This window comes from Chionomys nivalis, chromosome 1 (genome assembly GCF_950005125.1).
Source record: "Chionomys nivalis chromosome 1, mChiNiv1.1, whole genome shotgun sequence".
NCBI classification, from domain to species: domain Eukaryota; kingdom Metazoa; phylum Chordata; class Mammalia; order Rodentia; family Cricetidae; genus Chionomys; species Chionomys nivalis.
Window position 1 is genome coordinate 20,621,685 of NC_080086.1, and position 19,570 is coordinate 20,641,254.

The 19,570-nt window shown below is 39.4% G+C and overlaps 1 protein-coding gene across 1 annotated transcript; it reads right to left on the minus strand.

The window, feature by feature from the left end:
- Positions 1 to 413: 413 nt before the first annotated feature.
- Positions 414 to 7,506, minus strand: LOC130878427 (C-type lectin domain family 2 member D11-like). The gene is made up of 5 exons (XM_057776396.1): positions 7,398 to 7,506; positions 4,724 to 4,855; positions 2,694 to 2,872; positions 2,011 to 2,117; positions 414 to 956 (listed from the first exon to the last, which is right to left on the minus strand). Exons 1-5 carry the CDS (start codon positions 7,477 to 7,479, stop codon positions 812 to 814), a joined length of 645 nt encoding a protein of 214 aa, XP_057632379.1. The 5' UTR covers positions 7,480 to 7,506; the 3' UTR covers positions 414 to 811.
- Between the last annotated feature and the right edge of the window lie 12,064 nt (positions 7,507 to 19,570).

The following is a 19,570-nucleotide window of genomic DNA, read 5'->3' on the forward strand; positions in this document are numbered from 1 at the left end:
GAAAACTTTTTATTAGGGCTAAATGAAGAAGTAACTTAGAAAGTGATATTTCAAAATGAAATTTTCTTTATTCATCTAATAGAAAATAAAGTATAGACATAACAAAAATACAATGTATTATTTAACAGATATTTGCAGTTTAACACTGAACTGCAGAATGTATGGTGTGGTTATCACACACCCGTGATCACCGCTTCTTGCAAAGGGTTACAGGTTCAGATTAAGCAGAAAGACCATATTAAAAATAAAATTTATGGCCGACGGTGTTGGTGTACTCTTTTGATTCCATACCTGGAATTCAGAGGCAAGCAAATCTCTGTAAGTTTAAGGCCAGCCTGGTGTACAGAGTGAGTTCCAGTGTAGCCAAGCTACACAGAGAGACCCTGTCTTGAAAACAAACAAACGACGACAAACAAACAAAAAATTCACAAGACCCTGGGATTAAAGGGTCATGTCACCACTGCCACCTGATGCTTTTCATTATTAAAGTCCAAGGGCAAGTGCACTTTGGAGAACTCATTTTGGTGGTCCCATATTCTCATAAGTATGACAGTCTGCACAAAAATCCTTATATCATAAAAGTGGGGTTCACTAACACTGATTGTACTGAGGCTTAAGGCATGAGTGTCAACACCCATTTTAGATGCATCAGTGTTGTTCTAAACCCCTGTATGTGCCATTCTCCAAGATGATTTTCATTTGTGATGCCAGCAAATATTCAGGGTTTTTTTTTTTTTTATAACAATGTTGGAAGATGGGAAAAAGAGCAGCATCTGTTGATATCAGGGTACAAAACATCTTTTGACAAAGATTAGGAAGAAGCAAAAGGAATTTGGCATTCGAGGATATAGCTGTTGGGCTTGCTACAGATCCATCTCCTGTCTGCGTAGATCCTGGCACTGCTGATCCCGTTGTTGTTCAGGTAGGCATAGTCTTCCACTCCTCGGATGGGAACCCTGAAAATAAACCAAAGACAGTAAATCTGCAGAGTCCAGAACTGCATTCTCTCCTCAGTGTGATCTTGCCTGTCTGCCCTGCTTATTTGTAATATGAATCAAAGAAAGAGTCCATGAGAATCATCTGCACTAGTTGTGTTTCTATTGTCTTTTATTTTCTTAGGGTTTGATTTGAACACAGAAACTTTGACATTCATCCATGCTGAACCAACTTTTGAATGTGTTTCCAAAGTTTTGTCTTATGCTTGCTGTCTTGTTCAAATGAAATACAGCCATGGGTGGCATCATTGAGGTTGATTTTCAATTCTGTTTTGAAGCATTTCACATATGAGGAAACTCACTTCTTTGAAGAGGGTGTTCAAGACAGGGTTTTTTCTGTAGCGTTGAGGTCTGGACTGAAAGTAGCTCTTGTAGACCAGGCAGCCCTTGAACTTACAGAGACCTGACTGCTGCTGCCTCCCTAGTGCTGGGATTAAAGGCATGTTTCAGCACTGCCCAGGTGAATCCCACTTCTTAGTAAATTTCTGAAAAGGCTTAAATGATGGACAAGACTGAGTCTGTGATACTATTCCTGTATAATGGCTCCATTCAAAAACAACTGTTCTCACACCCAAGAATGGTCTTGGTGCACTCTAGTTACAAGACTTTACAGGAGGTTTCCAATGCCCTTGGAGCCTCTGCTTCAGTGAGTAGGTACAACTGTGCACACAATGGACTGTTGGGTCTCAGGCTTGCACTTCTGCAGTGGCTTCCTGAAGTTTTAGGGTGCTCATCGCCCTTTTGACGTTGTGTGTACATTCCACACAGGGCATTTATCAACAACAAAAATATTTAAATTGGTGAAGAAACAGACAATAGCTACCCCAGATGCCATTATCATGCTAAAGATTTTGAGGAAAATCACACTAAGTAAAGGTTTTGAAAAAGAAGACCAATATACCTCCGCAGCAGTAAAGTGAGGTTCACATGACACAGCCTTTCCTCTCTAATAGACACAACAAACACACTTCACAACAAATCATCATAGTAGAAGAAAAATAGTTTGAAAACATACGAGCTGTTATATTCTGTGTTGTCCATCCACCTCCAAGGGTGCTCTGGTGACTCTCTGTGCAGGCTGATCCAGTAGTCAAAGGTCCCTTTGTATCTCCTCAGGAAGTTCTGTCATAAAACATGGAAAGTAAATATATATGTCTCTCTGTTTCAGATGACCACTGAGTGTCCCCACCCCACAACTTCCTCTTTAGATGATAAGAGGGTGTATATGAGGGACACAGACTTTGGAGCCATAATAGCCCTCAGTTCTCAGTGTATTCAGTTGATAGTCATAATTATTAAGTACCTCATTTGAATTAAAGTTAAGTTTTATGACATATTCCTCATGGCTGGGTTAGTTTCTCGTTAAGCTTCCCCTTGCAGTTATTAACAGTTGTCAACTTCAGGATGCAGCATTTGCTAGCTTGGAGAAAATTGCTCATCATCAGCAGGTATCTCAGTAAAGTGGTATATCCTACCTTCCAGACTGACTATGAGCACTATCTGAGAAAATGTTTCTTGAATGTCTCAGGGCTTCACTCAGGAGTGCTACCATCAACAAATGGCACACACTCACTTGTTACCCATGTTTCCACCTGCAAGGGTGGGATCCTTCCTCGTGTTTTATCTTTAATCAACTATCTCAAGGCAACACATACTCAGCAGAACAAACCAACAAACCAATTCCTGATCCTTTCTTACCAGCTCCTCCATGTTGTCAAATCGAGCTAGCTGTGCCTTTAATTCCATGCAGAAGTTCTGACTGAATGTCCAGTTACTCATGTCTTCCGAAAAATAAAAACATTTACTCCCAAATCCAATCCAGTTTCTTGGGCAAGAACCATGAGTATTTTTGATTGAGACATATTCTGACTTTCTTACTAAAATTTAAACAATAAAATAAAATTTAAAAGGCATTAGCATATCCTACTGAGCTCAGCTATGAGGTGTGAATTTGATTGGCGGTTTCAAAACTGATCTGTAGAAGTACTCTGTTTAGGAAGATGGTCCTTTATCTAAAGGCATTCCAGTTCAAGCCTGTGCCCCAATCTCTCTGTTTCTCATTGACAATGGGGTGACTAGCAAATGAATTTCTACAATACCATCACTATTTGTGCCTTATCATTGTTCACTACAATATGTGTCACTAGATTAACAAGCACTCTGTATGGACACTTACTTTAACAGTCAGCCTAATAGAGATAACAGTGAGAACTATTGGGAAGGTAGTGTTACAGTGTGGACCTGCTGCACTAAGGGCTTGCTCGAAGGTTGGAAAACATTGCTGGCTGGTTAGAAGTCAGTCTTCCATAGCCAAGTAGCCCTCTCTTTCTAAGTTTGACAATATGGAACTCCCTCCTTCCCAAACAAAACTTCTTGCTCTCTACTTAGCCTTATCTGGATGATGTCCCTGGGCCTGGATGCCTGACCTTATCTGAAAGCTATCTCTAAACCAGATGCCTGTTTTTAAAACCAGATGCTTGATCCGTCATTAACTTGACCCTTGATATAGATCCCTGCTAAGAATAGTGCTAGGAGCTCTGCTAAAGACCCTATTGCCACATACCAAGCCTTGTGACAGGAGCATGTCACTTAATACAAATTTGGGTTTTCCTAGTATCCCCCATCTTATTTTTTCTTTATACTCTGGAATAAAGTTGAGCTGATTCACTTAAGTCTGTATTTCAGATGCCTCTGTTCATCTGTGTTCATGGGTATTGACCAAGGTTTCTGTCCTGCCTGGTTCCACAGCCATTCAATCCCAAATAAACACACAGAGCTGCACCTTGATTATAAACTGATTGGCCTATTAGCTCAGGTGTCTTATTAACTAGTTATTTCATCTTATAGTAACCCATAATTCTTGTCTGTGTTAGTTAAGTGGCTTAGTACCTCTTATCAGTGAGGCATTCTCATCTTATTCCTCTGTGTCTGGCTTCCTCTGTGATGACTGTAGACTGACTCTTTCCTCTTCCTAGAATTCTCCTGTTCTGGTTGTCCCACCTCTACTTCCTGTCTGGTTGCCCTGCCTCCACTTCCTGCCTGGCTAATGGCTAATCACCGTTTTATTAAAACAATACAATATAAGTGACAGGGTATAAGACGATTGTCCAACAGCACATGGACTATATAAAAAACTTACTATGACCCTTTTATTCTTTATCCTCTCAACCTGGTGGCCAACAGACTGAAAGGGAAATAGGTCTCCTGCATAGAGGGCAATAGTACAAGACTTTTATTACACTGTTAAAACAGTGTGGTTCTAAAATCCTATAAATTGATCACCTCAAAAACCTTTCAATGAATGCATTCAAAATACAGTTGAACATTTTAACTAACACCATGAGTAATGGGAGGGAGGTACTATATCTTCCTGGCCATATTACTCTTCTCTGTACTAACACTTCCTTGAAGTTCCTCCTTTGGATATTGTTCTTCTTGTGCTCTATCTTGAATAGTTCCCCAAGGTAGACATATATCTCCTGCATCTCTTTAGAGATTGCTGAATGTCCTCTTCCCAGGGATGCAGAGCCTGGCCTCCAGAGCACATCACAGCCTGTGATGTTCCTTTGCTGCATCTTTCTGCTAGAACCTAAGTTCCCAGAGAACAGGAATTTCCAGTGTGTTCTCTCTCCTGCCCTTCACACAGTGCCTGGCTCACAGTGCTCAGTAAGTGTGACTGACAGTGTGGATGTGGACAGAATGCTGCAGGATCTGGAGATGTCACTCACCTGACAATGACAGAGCCACAGAAAGTGCAATCACAGCTGTAGTGAGGACGATGATCACTGCATAGCAGCAGTAAAGCCCAGCAGGAGACACGGGGGAGATGATTCTGATACATTTTCCTTGGAGCTTTTTACCTGAAAAATATAAATATGAGAAAATAAATCTCAAGAACCTTTCAGGGGAGAGGATAAATTTACTCAGATGGACTACTTCTGCACTTCCAGTGCTAGAGAGGTAGAAGCAGGAGAGTCAAGGGTACAAGACCAGCCTTGGATATAAAGGAGGTCTGAGTCCAACCTGGACTACATAATGATCATTTTTTAAAAACATAGTAAGTAAATAAATTAGTAAACACACATATAAATGTATACAATAAAACACATTGACATAATTAATGGGTGAAATATGGGAGCATTTTAATAAGTTTTCAAAATCATATGAAGTAAATTAATATTAGTCCAAAATAACAAAAACTCTCTGCAAGTTAGGAATTGAAGGCATTCCTTAGGTGTTAGAATCATGATTATGCTGGTCTGCCCTGTCACCTGGTAGGATGAATCCAGACAGTACCCTGTCCCTTTAAGAGACAAGTTCTGCCCACTCCCTGTCTCTTTCTGCCCACCGAGACAAACTGGGTTTGGCCTCTTTCCTCTATCTCTACCTGCTGTTATTCTGAAGAGGCTGCTGTTTCTCTCTTTCTCCCTCTTTCCTTTTGCTCCTCTTTCCCCTGACCCCAGGTCTCTCTCTCTCTGTGCCTCTCTCTTTCTCTCTATCTCCCTCCAAACCTTCCCAATACCTTCTAAATAAAATCTCCATACCCAGCTCTCTCTGTAAGGCATATTCTGTCTCTTGCTGGCATTCCACACCCGCCATGATACTTGTGTTGTCTTTCTTTAGGCTTAGATCTTCCACAGGGAACTACAAAACAAGCTGTCTGTCATGCAACTTATCTTGAGAATCTGATCACAGAGATGTGTGTGGTTTTGTTTTGTTTTTTGATCACTACAACCATTACTAAATTGTTTCGGCTTGAGTTAATTTAATCCATCTGTTTTCCTGTTGGCTTTTCTTTAACCTTCTGTAAAACAAATGTTGTACTTTGAGTTGCTTTCATATTTCTGAATCCAGAACTGTTTGTAGTTCAATGGTGCTTGGAACATAAATCTAAGGTCAACTGTTTATACTTGAACAGCTTCTGAAAAGGGAATTTCAGGTCATAGGTGGCCATGGTTTGGGAACAGAGGAAGGGAGTGTCTGGAGAAAATCTGCAATGGGCCTCAGAGAAATTTGGGTGGAGTTATAGATTTGTTTTTCACTGTGAGGGAGACATTATTGGTATATGTTTTCAAAACTCAGAAATGTACACCTAGTGATGGTGGCTCAAGTCTTCAATTCCAGTACTGGGGAGGCAGAGGCAGAGATGAGGATCTCTGAGCTTGAGGCTATCCTGGTCTACAGAGTGAGTTTAAGGGCAGCCAGAGCTACACCGATAAACCCTCTCTTGAAAAAACAAACAAAGCAAAGCAAAACAAAATATTAAAACAAAAAACAAAACACAAAAAACAGTTCACTCACAGACCCAGATATGGCTTCAGAAGAGTGAAGTTGCAGAATGCCTCCAGTTACACAACATCCACCCTTTGGACAGGGGCTCTGCTTTCACAAGAGATATGTTCCCTTTGGGTAAGTATTTGGTTTCAAAAGTCGATGCTGCTGGGAAAAGAAGCAGGAACTATAGTCCGGCTTGGAATATAGTATGAAACTTTCAATCAATAAGCAGCAATCAAAAGCAGCAACAACAGCAGTATCAATAGTTAATAATTATTTTAATTATAGGAAATTTCAGTTAGGATAATACTTGGTTTAAGTGATAAGCAATAACATTTGTCATGAATTTTTTATTTTGGTAAATATTAGTCTTATTTTCTCAAAATCCAATATTCTTTCCATAAATGAAAAAAAAATAAGGTGGAGGGACAAGGAAGAAGGAAAAAAGAAGATAAAACAGCAGAGTATAGTGAAGCATGGCCATTTTCAAAATGCAAGAAACACAATTTTGCTTTCTTCCTGAAGACTGAAATAGAAAACCCTTTATATTCTTTTCCCATAATTTACTAGCAGCTCAAAATGCAGAGGATATGGTCCTGGGTGGGGTCAGCCTGGACACTAGACCTCCTGCCTCCTCCTTACATCCTTTTCCATTACAGTGACTCTGTAAAGCAAAAGCCCCAGCTTCCAAGACACCTCCTGCCATTACACACTGCAAACAAATTGTTGTTGTTTGAATTTGCCTTTGCTGTGGGACTTGTCGAGCAAGCATGTTCCACAGGGACTTGGTGTGATTCACCAGGTAATTTACCAGATTCCTAGGAAAAGAGTAAACTAGCAAGCCAAGAACAAAGAAAAAAAATCATGATTCAGGCTTTTGTATGGCAATTCACTGTTCATTTCTCTTGCACAAGAACTATTTAAGTATTATATGCCCCAATAGAATAACTAATATAACAGCCTCTTAGGTAACTAAACTCCTATCTGAATTCTCTGGTTCTGCAGAATCTCACCATGACAGACTTAAAGATATGAGGTTCAGCTCCCCTGACTTCCCTGTCCATTACTGTCCCTTGCAAACACCTCTCTGATCTTGTAGTTCTGTTCACTTATGCATTAAATACATACCCATCTTGACCTCATGCAGGCTGTCTGTGGTACTGAGCATGCTCACAAAAGCGTCTGCAGGTTCTGCAGCACTCATCTCCATTAGAAACTAAAACCGTTGAGAGGGAAGAAATACTGTTTTTGTTTGTGGGCGGTTGCTCTGTGCACTCAGTCTTTGTATCATGACAGCACACTTCCCTTTCGTAATTATCAACCCTTTCCTGCCTTGACTACCAGTCAAAAGGCAGCAGTCCTCTGGAGAGTTTAGCCCATGTTGCTACAACTCTGAGTTTTGAGGACATCACTAAGAAGGGGGCACCAGAGGCAGATCAGAGGATTTGTGTGCTAAAGATCCAGAGACTGAATCTCTGGGAGACAGAGTCAGAATGGAGAGAGCTGGAGACCACAGTGTCCACAGTCGGTGAACATATTTCTCACCTCTCCGGGAATAACAGATCACTTATTCTGGAGCCAATTATGGGTGATTCGGGATGTGTCATATGACAGGTTCAAATATGGAAGTGTTTGGTGGTTGGTGTGGGGTTAGAAAGGACATATCGCACTGCCACCGTCACCAGTCCAAGAAATGCCTCTAGATGAGTGGTTCTCAATGTTCTTAATACTGCACCGCTTCAATAAGTTCCTTATGATGTGGTGACACCAATTATAAATTTATTTCACTGTATGCTATTGTTATGAATCAGAATATCAATATTAATATGCAGGATATCTGATATTTGACCCCTGTGAAATAGTTGTTCTTTTCAGAAATGTATTTATTTAATATCCCAATCACAGTTTCCCCACTCTCCTCTCCTCCCATTTGCTCCCCTCTGCCCTTCCTCCAAAGCCAGTCCTCCCTTTTCTGTTCAGAAAATGGTAGGCTTCCCATGAATATCAACAATATCTGGCATATCAAGTTGCAGCTAATGAAGGGTTCAGGAAGAAGAATATAAAAATATAGATTCCAGAAATAGGAATGTAGAAATAAAGAAATATAAAGTTGTAAGCCTAGGAGAGTGAGAACAGACTGTTAGCAGCTTTCTCAGCAGCTTAAGAATTAATTATTAACAGTGGGTTACTCTGCTTTACAACCCATAGCTCTATTTACAAGGCCACATCATCTCTCTGTAAACTGAGAGCTAGCCTATGGATATGAGCTGAGTCAACTTTTAGGAAATAGATATATGGCCTCTGGGTTAAACGTTATCTCTGCTATGTGAAACTGGCAGCATCAAAGGGGAGAGCACAGGGCTTCAGTAAACACTCAAGGAGAGATGAAGGGGAGTAGCCTGCGTAGGAGAAAGCCCCAAACCCTTCCATCAAAGGAGGCCTGTCATTGAACTTTTTCTGTGGTCTTTAAGTCTCAAACCAGTTTGGATTTGTTGGTACAGAAGTAGCATTGCTCCTGAAAGAGGGCTCAAATCCAGCCACTCACAGTAGTCAGGAGACCTAGTCCTCTTTGATCTGTAATTTCTTTAAGGCTTTCTGAAAGCTGGTGAGACAGAGAGGTTAACTGATTCAAACAAACCCTCAGTGCAGCTGTAACAGATTTTGATTTTCAAATTCAACAGTATGAATTCTTTCAGACACTTTCTCAGCATTCTTTCACATGTTTCAATTTTGTCTGTCAAATAAATATTATCCTTTTCAATCATATTAACTTTTTCAGCTAACTTTTAATTAAATTAACTTTTAATTTAATAAACAGCTGTCAGATAGCTGTTTATTATTAGTCTGAAAAGACTGAATCATTTCTAAAAGTGCTTCATTCTTCACCCTGTTATCAGGCCACTTTCTGAAGGATATAATATGCAAAACAAAGCTAAGTCAAAAGTCCAAATAAATGGATGTATCAGAAAAATCACATAAGCCTTGCACAATACAATTCATAGTGTAAGAAAACGTTATGAAATTCCTTGGTGGTGATCTTGTCTGTCATTATATAACTTTCAAATTTACTGATTTATTTATGTAAATGAACATACCTCATTATGGGTCTGCAGTAAATTGCTGTAGGTGTAATAATCTTTATTGACCAGTAGCTGTCACTGTTTCACATGCACATGATTGGAAACAGCAAGGCAAGTTCCAGTACCTGAATTACCAGGAACTTATTAGTTAATTAAGAGCAGTGCATTCATGTACAGAGGATTGAGTTAGCCAGACTATCAAGTAAGCCAAAGCATACTGGCAGTTGCAAGCCAAGAACAGGGCCTGGGCACATCTGTTGGATGGGATGTGGCAGGGATCGTGGTGGGAGAAAAGCGTGGCCTGGGTGCCAGCTGGAGAGACTGCAGCTGCGGGCGAAAAGCCTGACTGGGCTGGTGGATCTGGGAGTGTATGTCGGAGGGGGGGCGGGGGTAGGGGAAGCATGTGTGGACCTCTTGGCCACCCAATGTAGGTGAAGTAGTGCCACACTAGCTGAGAATTGAGTATAATAAAGGGTTCTTTATTTAGGGGACATACAGATCACAGTCCTCTGCAGGAGCTGCCAACAGGAACCAAATTTAGCAGCCAGAGAGAGAAAGCGAGCAAGTATGCACATTTTTGGTAACTAAGGCCATGCTCAAGCTGGTCCAGCATCTCAAAGGTCATTGACTGAAGGAGTATTCCCAGCACCAGCTTCTCTTTAGAATACTGGGCTGTTGGTATCACTACTTTTTCAATTGAGGACCATCACCAAGTGAGTGAGTGATACCGGAACAGAGCAATGGTGACTAGTGATTCATTTCTTGACTTCCATCATTGTGGCTCAGGGCAGTATCCATTTACTACTTTTTCAATTGAGGACCATCACCAAGTGAGTGAGTGATACCGGAACAGAGCAATGGTGACTAGTGATTCATTTCTTGACTTCTCATCATTGTGGCTCAGGGCAGTATCCATTTAAAACACTGAGTTACTCATTTCTAGAATTTTATAGTTAATTGTTTAAGACCACTATTGAATTCCAGTAACAGAAATGACCAACACTAAAATGGTAAATAATGGGGTAGATGACATACACTATATACTATGTATATAACAGGTAATAGGGTACTGTGTTGTAATATGATATATACCATGTCTATAGCAGATAATGAGTACTGTGCTGTAACATGACATACACTACGTCTTTAGCAGATAAGGCATACTGTGATAAAGCATTTCTGGAGTTTCTGTGACAACCAGAACTAGTAGTGTAATGAGCTACAGGACGTGAGGAGGCAGTGTGGATCAACAGGATTAAGTATTAACATTTAAAGACAGCACAGTTTGTCGAAAACTCTGGTGATAACTAACTAAATCATATGTGCACAATAATTCTTAGGATGTGCATGATGTGTAGGATGTACAACACAAACTCTCTTTGTAAATTACATGTGACATCTTTCATAAAGATGGGCTCTATAGTTTGGCTTACTATGTCACCCTTGAAAAATGTACGTTCTATAGATTGACAAGCTTTTCATATTGGTCTGGGAGACAACTCTGTGTGGTCTAAGCCACACACATAACAGAAAATCAATATTAACCATTTCTAAATTCAACTTTTTGATGGATAACAGGGTATGATTCCCTTCTTTTGATGGAAATACCCAATCGTGTTCAATATTCCTGGTTCCCTTAGTGTTTATCTGTGACCACAGGGACCCCAAATGCCTCCTAAATAATAGGATAGCACTACGTCTATCATACTGTACTGCTTAGACACCATATTTGATACCTCTGTTTTCCTTGGTAACTATCAACAATGGATGTCTACTGTTTATTAGACAGTGAAATGCACTAACTTTTGAGTTGTGGAAATCAAGTATCAAAACTTTGCTAACTTAACTTTCTTCCTGAAAATTCAATAAACGTGGGTTTCAATTGGAAAATAAAGGGAGTGTTCATTATAAAAATAAGGAGGAGAAACTTTAGCTGACTTTTGCATCTCTATTTTAATAATTATCTCCTTTTCCTCAAATTTAGTTTCTAACAGTTCTATGTATTACCATTTTATGAATGACTTCCCAATTTTAATTATTAGAAACAAGTATGGTACTATTTTGAGGACAGCTTTCCTTGTTGATTTTTGTTCTGCTGTGTTTTGTTTCTGAGATTATGTTTTCTATACTGCAGGAAACAATACTCTAATTCCCTCTCCAGTTAAAGATGACCTTGAACTCCTGATATCCCTTATTCTATTTCTCAAGTATTCGAATTACCACTGTGCCCCACTTTGCATGACTAGGGAATCCTAATTTCTATAGCTACAAATTCATTTCTATTTTTGTCAGTTTTTTGTTGTTTCTAAACATTTATTGATTTAAATAATGTCATACTTTGAGCTATATGCTAAAATTTTAAACCAGATATTCTAAATTATTATCTTTTATTTTCACATCATGGTCCAGAATTACTTTTGTGTCCATTTATACTTCTTTAAATTACCTCTCTAAAAAATTATCTTTGTTTCCTGAATTGTATGACTCAGGACCTATCCCTGAAGAACGACCAGATGGTCAAGGTCACCACAGAGGGTCTCATTCATTACAACGAAACCAAACAACAGGTATGAATAAAATATTTTTGTTTGCTTGGAAAAACCTGGGAATTGTTTTTGTCTTGCCATAATGGGATTACCTATGGACATGTTACCACTTTGGAACCCATATTTAATAAAGAAAAGCTGCAAGTTTGAGGTATAGTTCACAGACAGACAGTAGGGAGAGACAGGTAAAAAGGTTTGAGAAATAAAATAACCTCAAACTGAATAAATTTCTTTCAAGCGAAGAGCCCAGGCAAAGATGAGGGAAGTGACTATAATTTCTGATGCCCAAATCAGTGAAATAAATTAAATTATGCAGGTACAAATAAATAGTAAAAGATGGTCCAACCAAAGAAAGCAAACAAGATTTATTAAACTAAAGCATCAAAGAGGAATGATACTTGGATAATAATTTTATTTCTGGTTTTAAATGTACATATAATATATGTGCATGTGTGTGTGCATGTTCACATGTGTATAGGTACACATCTGTGAAGGAAATAGTTTGATATCAGATCTCTTTTTTATCATCCTTTATTTACTGAAGCAGGGTCTCTTAATCAATCCAGAGCTCATTGATTCCATTAGTCTAGTTAGCTTGCTTCAGGGGTCTTGTGTAGGAGGTCCTTCTGTGTTTGTGTTGCTTTCATTGATTAAATAAAGAAATTGCCTTATCCTTTTGATAGGGCAAAACTTAGATAGGCGGGGAAGGCAGAACTGAATTCTGGGAGGAAGAAGACAGTGTGGCAGATGCCATGAAACTCCTGTCTGAGACTGACGCTGGTTAGGATCTTTCCTGGTAAGCCATGACTTCATGGTAAACTCAGATTGGTAGAAATGGGTTAGATCGGGATATGAGAGTTGGCCAAGAAGAGGCTAGATATAATGGGTCAGGCAGTAATTTAATTAATACAATTTCTATGTGACTATTTCAGGTGTAAGCTAGCCGGGCAGTGGAAAGTGACCTGCTCCTCCTACTACAGGGGTCCCCTGTCGGCTTCCCAAACACTGGGATGGTAGATGGATTACCATACCTACCAGGCATTTACACAGGTGCTAGGGACCTGAGTCTGATCTTACTGCTTACACAGCAGGTAGTTGACCTATAGAGACTTCTCTCCAGTTCCTGGACAAAGAACTTCTAAAACTTGTCATAAAGATGTTCATGGATACAACAGAGAAACAATGGCAGGAAATCAATGATGGATAAATTATACCAATGATGATAGAGAAACTGTAGTTTCCAGTTAGATTTGAGGCTTTCTACTCCACAGAAGAAAATCCATGCCTAGTGTTATAAACATGTTAAAAATCCATCAGAAATTCTGAAATGAAAAATAAGTATCCTAACTGTACTGAAAAATATGTTAGTTATAAACAAGGATGGGGGTGAGGGATTGGAAGAGAGAAGGGGTAGAGAATGGGTTAATCAAAACTAAGAATGTATAAGAGAGACTTATAGAAAGAAAATAATTTGTAAGCTAATTTAAACTTGATATATTTTAAAAGTAGTTTGAGCTGAGGTATCCTGCATGGATGGAAAATGCTGCTCTGAGAAGCTATGGCTTATTAAACAAATATTACAGTGCTAGGCATGGGCTGCTCAACAAACTATTGTTCAGGGAAAACCCAGAGGTTCCCAAAACAGCACAGGCTATTGCTATTGTTCTTAAATGATTGTCCATCACTATCATATGACACAAGTATTACTGAAGATATCACACATTTTCAGAACATAAAAAGTCAATCTGGAATTAACCAGGAAACCTCAAAGCTACTGGTAAGCTTTCATAATTCTGGAAGGAACCATCCAGGCTGCTGAGGGAGAAGCCATCAATAGTTCTGATCTAAAATTATCCCTATAAGTTGACCATGGGTGCAATATTGGTATGAAGATTTTGGGTTAAACAACTAGCTTTTAATTAGATTTGAGGCCTTCTATTCCACATAAGAAAATTCATGCCTGGTGTTAAAAATACATTAAAACTTATGGCTATGGAGGTTATAGTACCTAAGCAGGAACCCACTGCTGCTGTTTTGTGATATGGTCATGTTATCATACTATCCCCTAAACACATATTTATCCACATAGAGTAGTGCAGCTCTCAACCTTGGTCAAAAAGGCTTCTTTTTTGCAATGGGCAGTGGACAATGTAGAATGAGTATAGCTGCTCAAAGAGCTGCAAACTCCAAACTCACAGCATCTGTGTTTATCTGCACAATATCAATCCAGTCAAAATTCCAGCATGGTCAAGATATGGTGGCACATGCCATTAAACCCAGCACCTGGAAGGCAAAGACAGGAGGTTGTCTGTGAGTTCATGTCCAGCTTGGACTACACAATGAGTTTCAGTACAGCCAATATACAGAAAGATTCTTTCTCTAAGTAACAACAAAAATTGTAGTATGAATGGGGGCAGGAGTCAAAAGGCACCACCCTTTGTTGAGGAGTTATTAGCAGTTAATGGTCAATAGGAAAGGGAGAGTCAGATTTATTTGGGGTATAGCCACTGGTTGGTTGCTCATGCTCCAGTATATGTCCACGCATCTATGCGTGTATATTAAGATTTCTTTGACTGTTAATTAAAAAATAAAACTCAGGAATAAATATTAGGGAATAAACCTGAGAGATCTACAGAGTGACCAAAACACGGTCCTGTCCCTCTCCACTTCCTGGATCAAAAAGCAATGCAATCCTTTGGCTACTCCCTCCCTCTCCTTGAGTGTCCTTCTATATCCCCCTGAATGGGACAGGAATCTCTTTGGTTCATCCAAAACAGAATGTGGATTCTGCTTAATGAACCAAGGTCAGACTCTACTGGTTGTCACAGAGCAATCAACACAAACAGCTGTACCCCAATATTTTCCCTGAAACTTTAACATAGAAAAACTATGTAACATAAAAACAATTACCAGGTACTGTCTAAATAGAAATATGTAGACAGAGGCTGTTTGTTCATTCCCAGGCACCCAGAACCTAAATAATAACATAGAAACTATATTAATTAAAGCACTGCTTGGCCTATTAGTTTAGGCTTCTTATTAACTAGCTCTTATATCTTAAATTACTTCATTCCTATTACTTTGTATTTTACCATGAGGCTCGTAGTTTGCTGGTAACATTCTGGCTGGTGGCTTGAGTCTTTCTATATGGCATCTCCCTGACTCCAACATCCTTCTCCTCTATTTGTTTGGAATTTCCACCTTTCTGTATTCTGCAATGCCATTGGCCAAAGTAGCTTTATTCATTAACCAATGGTAATAAAACACATTCACTGCAAAAAGAGGGGAATCCCACATCATGTGATGTAAAGGATTGTGATAAAGTAGTCCCATAGTATCTCAGAATGGAGTATAGTAAAGGGTTCTTTATTTAGGGGTAGACTCACAGATCAACAGTGCACTGCACAGGAACCAAATCTAGCAGACAAGAGAGAGAAAAAGAGAGCACACACTTCTACATCTGTTTTATGTAATACTTAAGATCATGCCCAAAGTGGTCCAGCATCTCAAAAATCATTGACTGAAGGAGTTCCCCAAGCACCTCTCCCTTTTGTTTAAATAGGAGAGTTCCAAACACAATACAAAGCTATATACAATAAGAACAGATATCAAGTATAAAATACTCCGTCATCTATCCTCTCTTGGTGAGTCCAAAGTTTTGTATCTAATTTACTTTCTATCATGTCTATGTAAAGCTGTAACTATAACTGTCTTCAACCCCATCAAAGACTCAAGAAGGATATATTACCCGAGTAAACAAGAAGTGAAAAGAAAGCAACTTCCAAACTTATGAGAAATTACAGAAACAGCTAGTTGCCTGGACAGTCAACCAAGTTTTTTTTTTTTTTTTTTTTTTGTCACATTGATGCATCCATCTCCAGGCTACAAGACTAGAATTTATGAAGCAGAAATTTAAAGAACTGTACCATCTTGATTGGGAAAGTTCAGTGGTTGCCTTCTTTTGTGTTTTACTTGTCGAATTTGGACAGTGTATTTTCAGCATTGGAGACAAGGGAGTAGTCTATGAGGCTGGACTGTCTTGAAATTGTACTGAGCAGTATTTTGCCCAAAGTTCATCTTTGGATGCTGTTTGTCAGCTTAGTGACATTACCACAATCCAAGTGGAGTTGTCATTGTGGGGCCGCATTATCTTTTTGGAGACTTCAATGGTTGCTGTTAGGAATGTTTGTGGTTCACTGAAGAAAACTTAAATATTTTAAATGTTGTAAGCAGCAATCAGAGAGGATAAAGTACTATAATCTATTAAACACTATTGTTTCTAGGGACAACTTGCCTATAATGCTTTTTAAAAAAATGACCCTGTTTGCCACAATAAATTCTTATATTTTGAACAGATTAAAACATCTGATATTTTGATTTTTCTTAAAATTTCTAGAAATTCTTTCTCCAATCAAAGCAGCATTAGAAGCATGAGATCTAATATCATCGGTATTTCAGATCCATTCATCTATGATTCCTGATCCTACCTTTAAAGGCATGATCACTGTTTTGCATTCTCAAAAACCAAAGACTCAGTTATTATTTTTCCAACTTCTGGTTTTGATATTATTCTATTTACAGCTGAAGTCAATATTTGTTTTTAAAAAAAGTCAGTGAAGGTTTCTTTGGGGTCTTATAAAACTTTAATAAATGACTCAGTCTTCTTTACTGATTTTCAACCAGGCCCCGAGCATTCAAAGCTGCTATAAGACACTCAACCAAGTTGGGGCCATTAAATCTAAACTGTGTTTGTAAATCAGCATATTCACCCTTATCAAGAGGCTGGTCTTTGAAATTGCAATACCTCTAACCATATTTCATTGTTCTACTTCCTCTATTCATCATATTGTCCATTGTAACCGAGGATCAGATTCCACTACTGCTGTAAATATATCTTCTCAGTCTTGTGAAATAATTCTGTTCCTAGTTGCCCACGAATTTAACATCTGCTTCACAAAGGGTGAAAATTTAACTTACCTTAAGAAATGAATGCTTCCTTAAATCTCTCCAAATCTAACATTTCTAAAGGGTTCCAGATAGCTTCTGCATAGCCTTGGGGGTACCTCTTATCTGGTGGTCATTTTTGTATGGTAACTGGATAAATTAAAGTTGGGCTTCTAATAGACTTGGGCCATTACTCTTCAGTTTCATAATTTAATAGTGTTATAAGTTCTGGTCTAAATTCCTGTCTGTGTCTAATTATTTTGTTATTTTTATTAGTAGACATTTCTAAGGCTTTCATTTTATCAATACTAAGTCTTTCTAAAATTTGTATGTTATTAATAATAAGTTATTCTAAGGCTTGTATCTATCAGTCAAATTTTTGTTATTTTCATTAGTAAGTTTTTCAAAGACTTGTATCTTATTAGTCAAATGATCGTATTAGGCACAGTTATCAAATCACTTTTTAAGGATAAAATATGAATTATCAAACTGATAACTATGACTGACATTATATCCATTCTAGCTAAATTGTTTATCTCATTTATTTTTTCCATTTTAAGTCATCAATAGTAGTGGTAAACAGATTCATAACTCCCTGAATTGTGACTTCCTATTCTTAACATGTTAAAGATTTTTTCCTCCTCCTGAAATTCCACATCTGATAATGCTGACAATGTAGGCAGAGATGTGCAGGGTGTGGCTTGGGAGGGTAGCCATCTGTAGGGCTGTGTTGGGGAGGCAGTGGTTTGCCCAGGCAGCCAGACTAGTTTGGAAGGCACTTGGGTTACAGACAGCTGCTGCTGTGCTATGCTGAGGTTATCTGCAACTGTTAGCATGTAAGGTATATGATAGGGTGTCCCAAGCCATGCTAATTTTTGGTATATGGGGCAATGTGGCTTCTCACACACTGTGCAAGGAGGGAGTGAGCTGTTTGAAAAGCTAACATAAGGAAAACAGTACGGAAATCTATGAGGCTGGCATGCAGCATGGGGTAGGACCTCACCTTCTGCCATCTGTGGCACAGGGCAGGATCCAGACGCTAATGGGAGAGAAAACTACGTTGGTGGGATGCAGCATGGGTTTGAAGAACATGCTGCTAGCTGGGCATCTGACTGAAAACCAGGCCAACAAAGTCAGCTAGTGCAGGGCAATCACGCCTGTGACAGTTTTGCTGCCTGGGGCAGGATTTAAAGTCCCAAGTTAAATGTCTCCTCTTCCTCTGTGGTGCATCTCTTTGTCTCCCTCTGAATCAGCCTGGAAACTCTTTGTTCCATCCCAGTCAGCTGAGTGGGGACTCCATGTTTCAAAGTGAGGTTGGACTCAATTGGTGGTCTCAGAGTGATCAACACCAACAGATCTTCTCTGACACGTATATACTTATGAACTCAATAGGCTATAAATTAAAAAACAAAAACAAAGGAGAAGTCATATATTTGGGATAGAATATGTTGAGAATGTGTCTGGGAGGTGTTAGAGGGGCATGATACAAGGAGTGGATATGAACAAAATTCATTGTGTTCATATATAATTCTTTTTTTTTTTTTATATTTATTTATTTATTATGTATACAATATTCTGTCTGTGTGTATGCCTGCAGGCCAGAAGAGGGCACCAGACCTCCTTACAGATGGTTGTGAGCCACCATGTGGTTGCTGGGAATTGAACTCAGGACCTTTGGAAGAGCAAGCAATGCTCTTAACCTCTGAGCCATCTCTCCAGCCCTCATATATAATTCTTAAAGAATAAAAACTTCCATTTCTCTTTCTCACAGTCTGTCTACCTCAGACATACACACAAATGATGGAGAAAGGTCATTGGTTAATTAATAAAGAAACTGTTTGGCCCTGATAGGTTAGAACATAGGTGGGTGGAGTAAACAGAACAGAATGCTGGGAGGAAGAGGAAGTGAGGTAAGATGCCTCAGACAGACACCATTTCCTCTCCTCTCTGGGGCAGATGCGATGAAGCTCTGACCTAGGATGGATGTAGGCTAGAATCTTCTGAGTAAGCGCACCTTGGGGTGCCACACACATTAATAGAAATGGGTAATCAAGATATGAGAATTAGCCAGTAAGGGCTAGAGCTAATGGGCCAAGCAGTGTTTAAAAGAATACAGTTTGTGTGTTGTTATTTTGGGGCATAAGCTAGCCAGGCAGCCAGGAGCTGGGTGGCAGGAAGCGGCCTGCAGCTCCTTCAACAGAATGGCACCCAGACGTGGATAACTACATCCACAAAAAGCCTGAGAAAGCTTGGGAGAGAAGAGGGTAAAGCGTGTTTTCTTGGTAGCAGCAATTTCTCGGGTCTGCTCTGCTTGCTAGAGGCAAGCAAGCGCTCTCATCTAGGAGAGGCTTCCTGACTCAGCTTTAGCTGCAAAACCTTGCAGCTCTTAAGAGGTCCTGCCACGAAACACTTAAATGGTATTGACAAAAGCTGACTGCATGCTTGTTTGTTTTCAGCTGTAGCAGGAAAAAAGTTGTGCTGTTTTAAAATGCTGGCTTTCTGGGCTGTTCTACCAGAGCAAACTCTGACTCTTTCAAGCAGGTGGTCCTGACTACGGAGTTTTTGAGTGTTGCTTAATACTGTTGAAGCTTGTTTGCTGGCAAGGACCTTGAAACACCACAGAGTTGTGGCGATAAACATGGCTACAGCCGCTAGTACCTCTACCATGGGGCTGGAAAGCTAAGGAATGGGCTGGATCCAGCTGTCAAAGCCACGGCTTTAGTCCTATTGA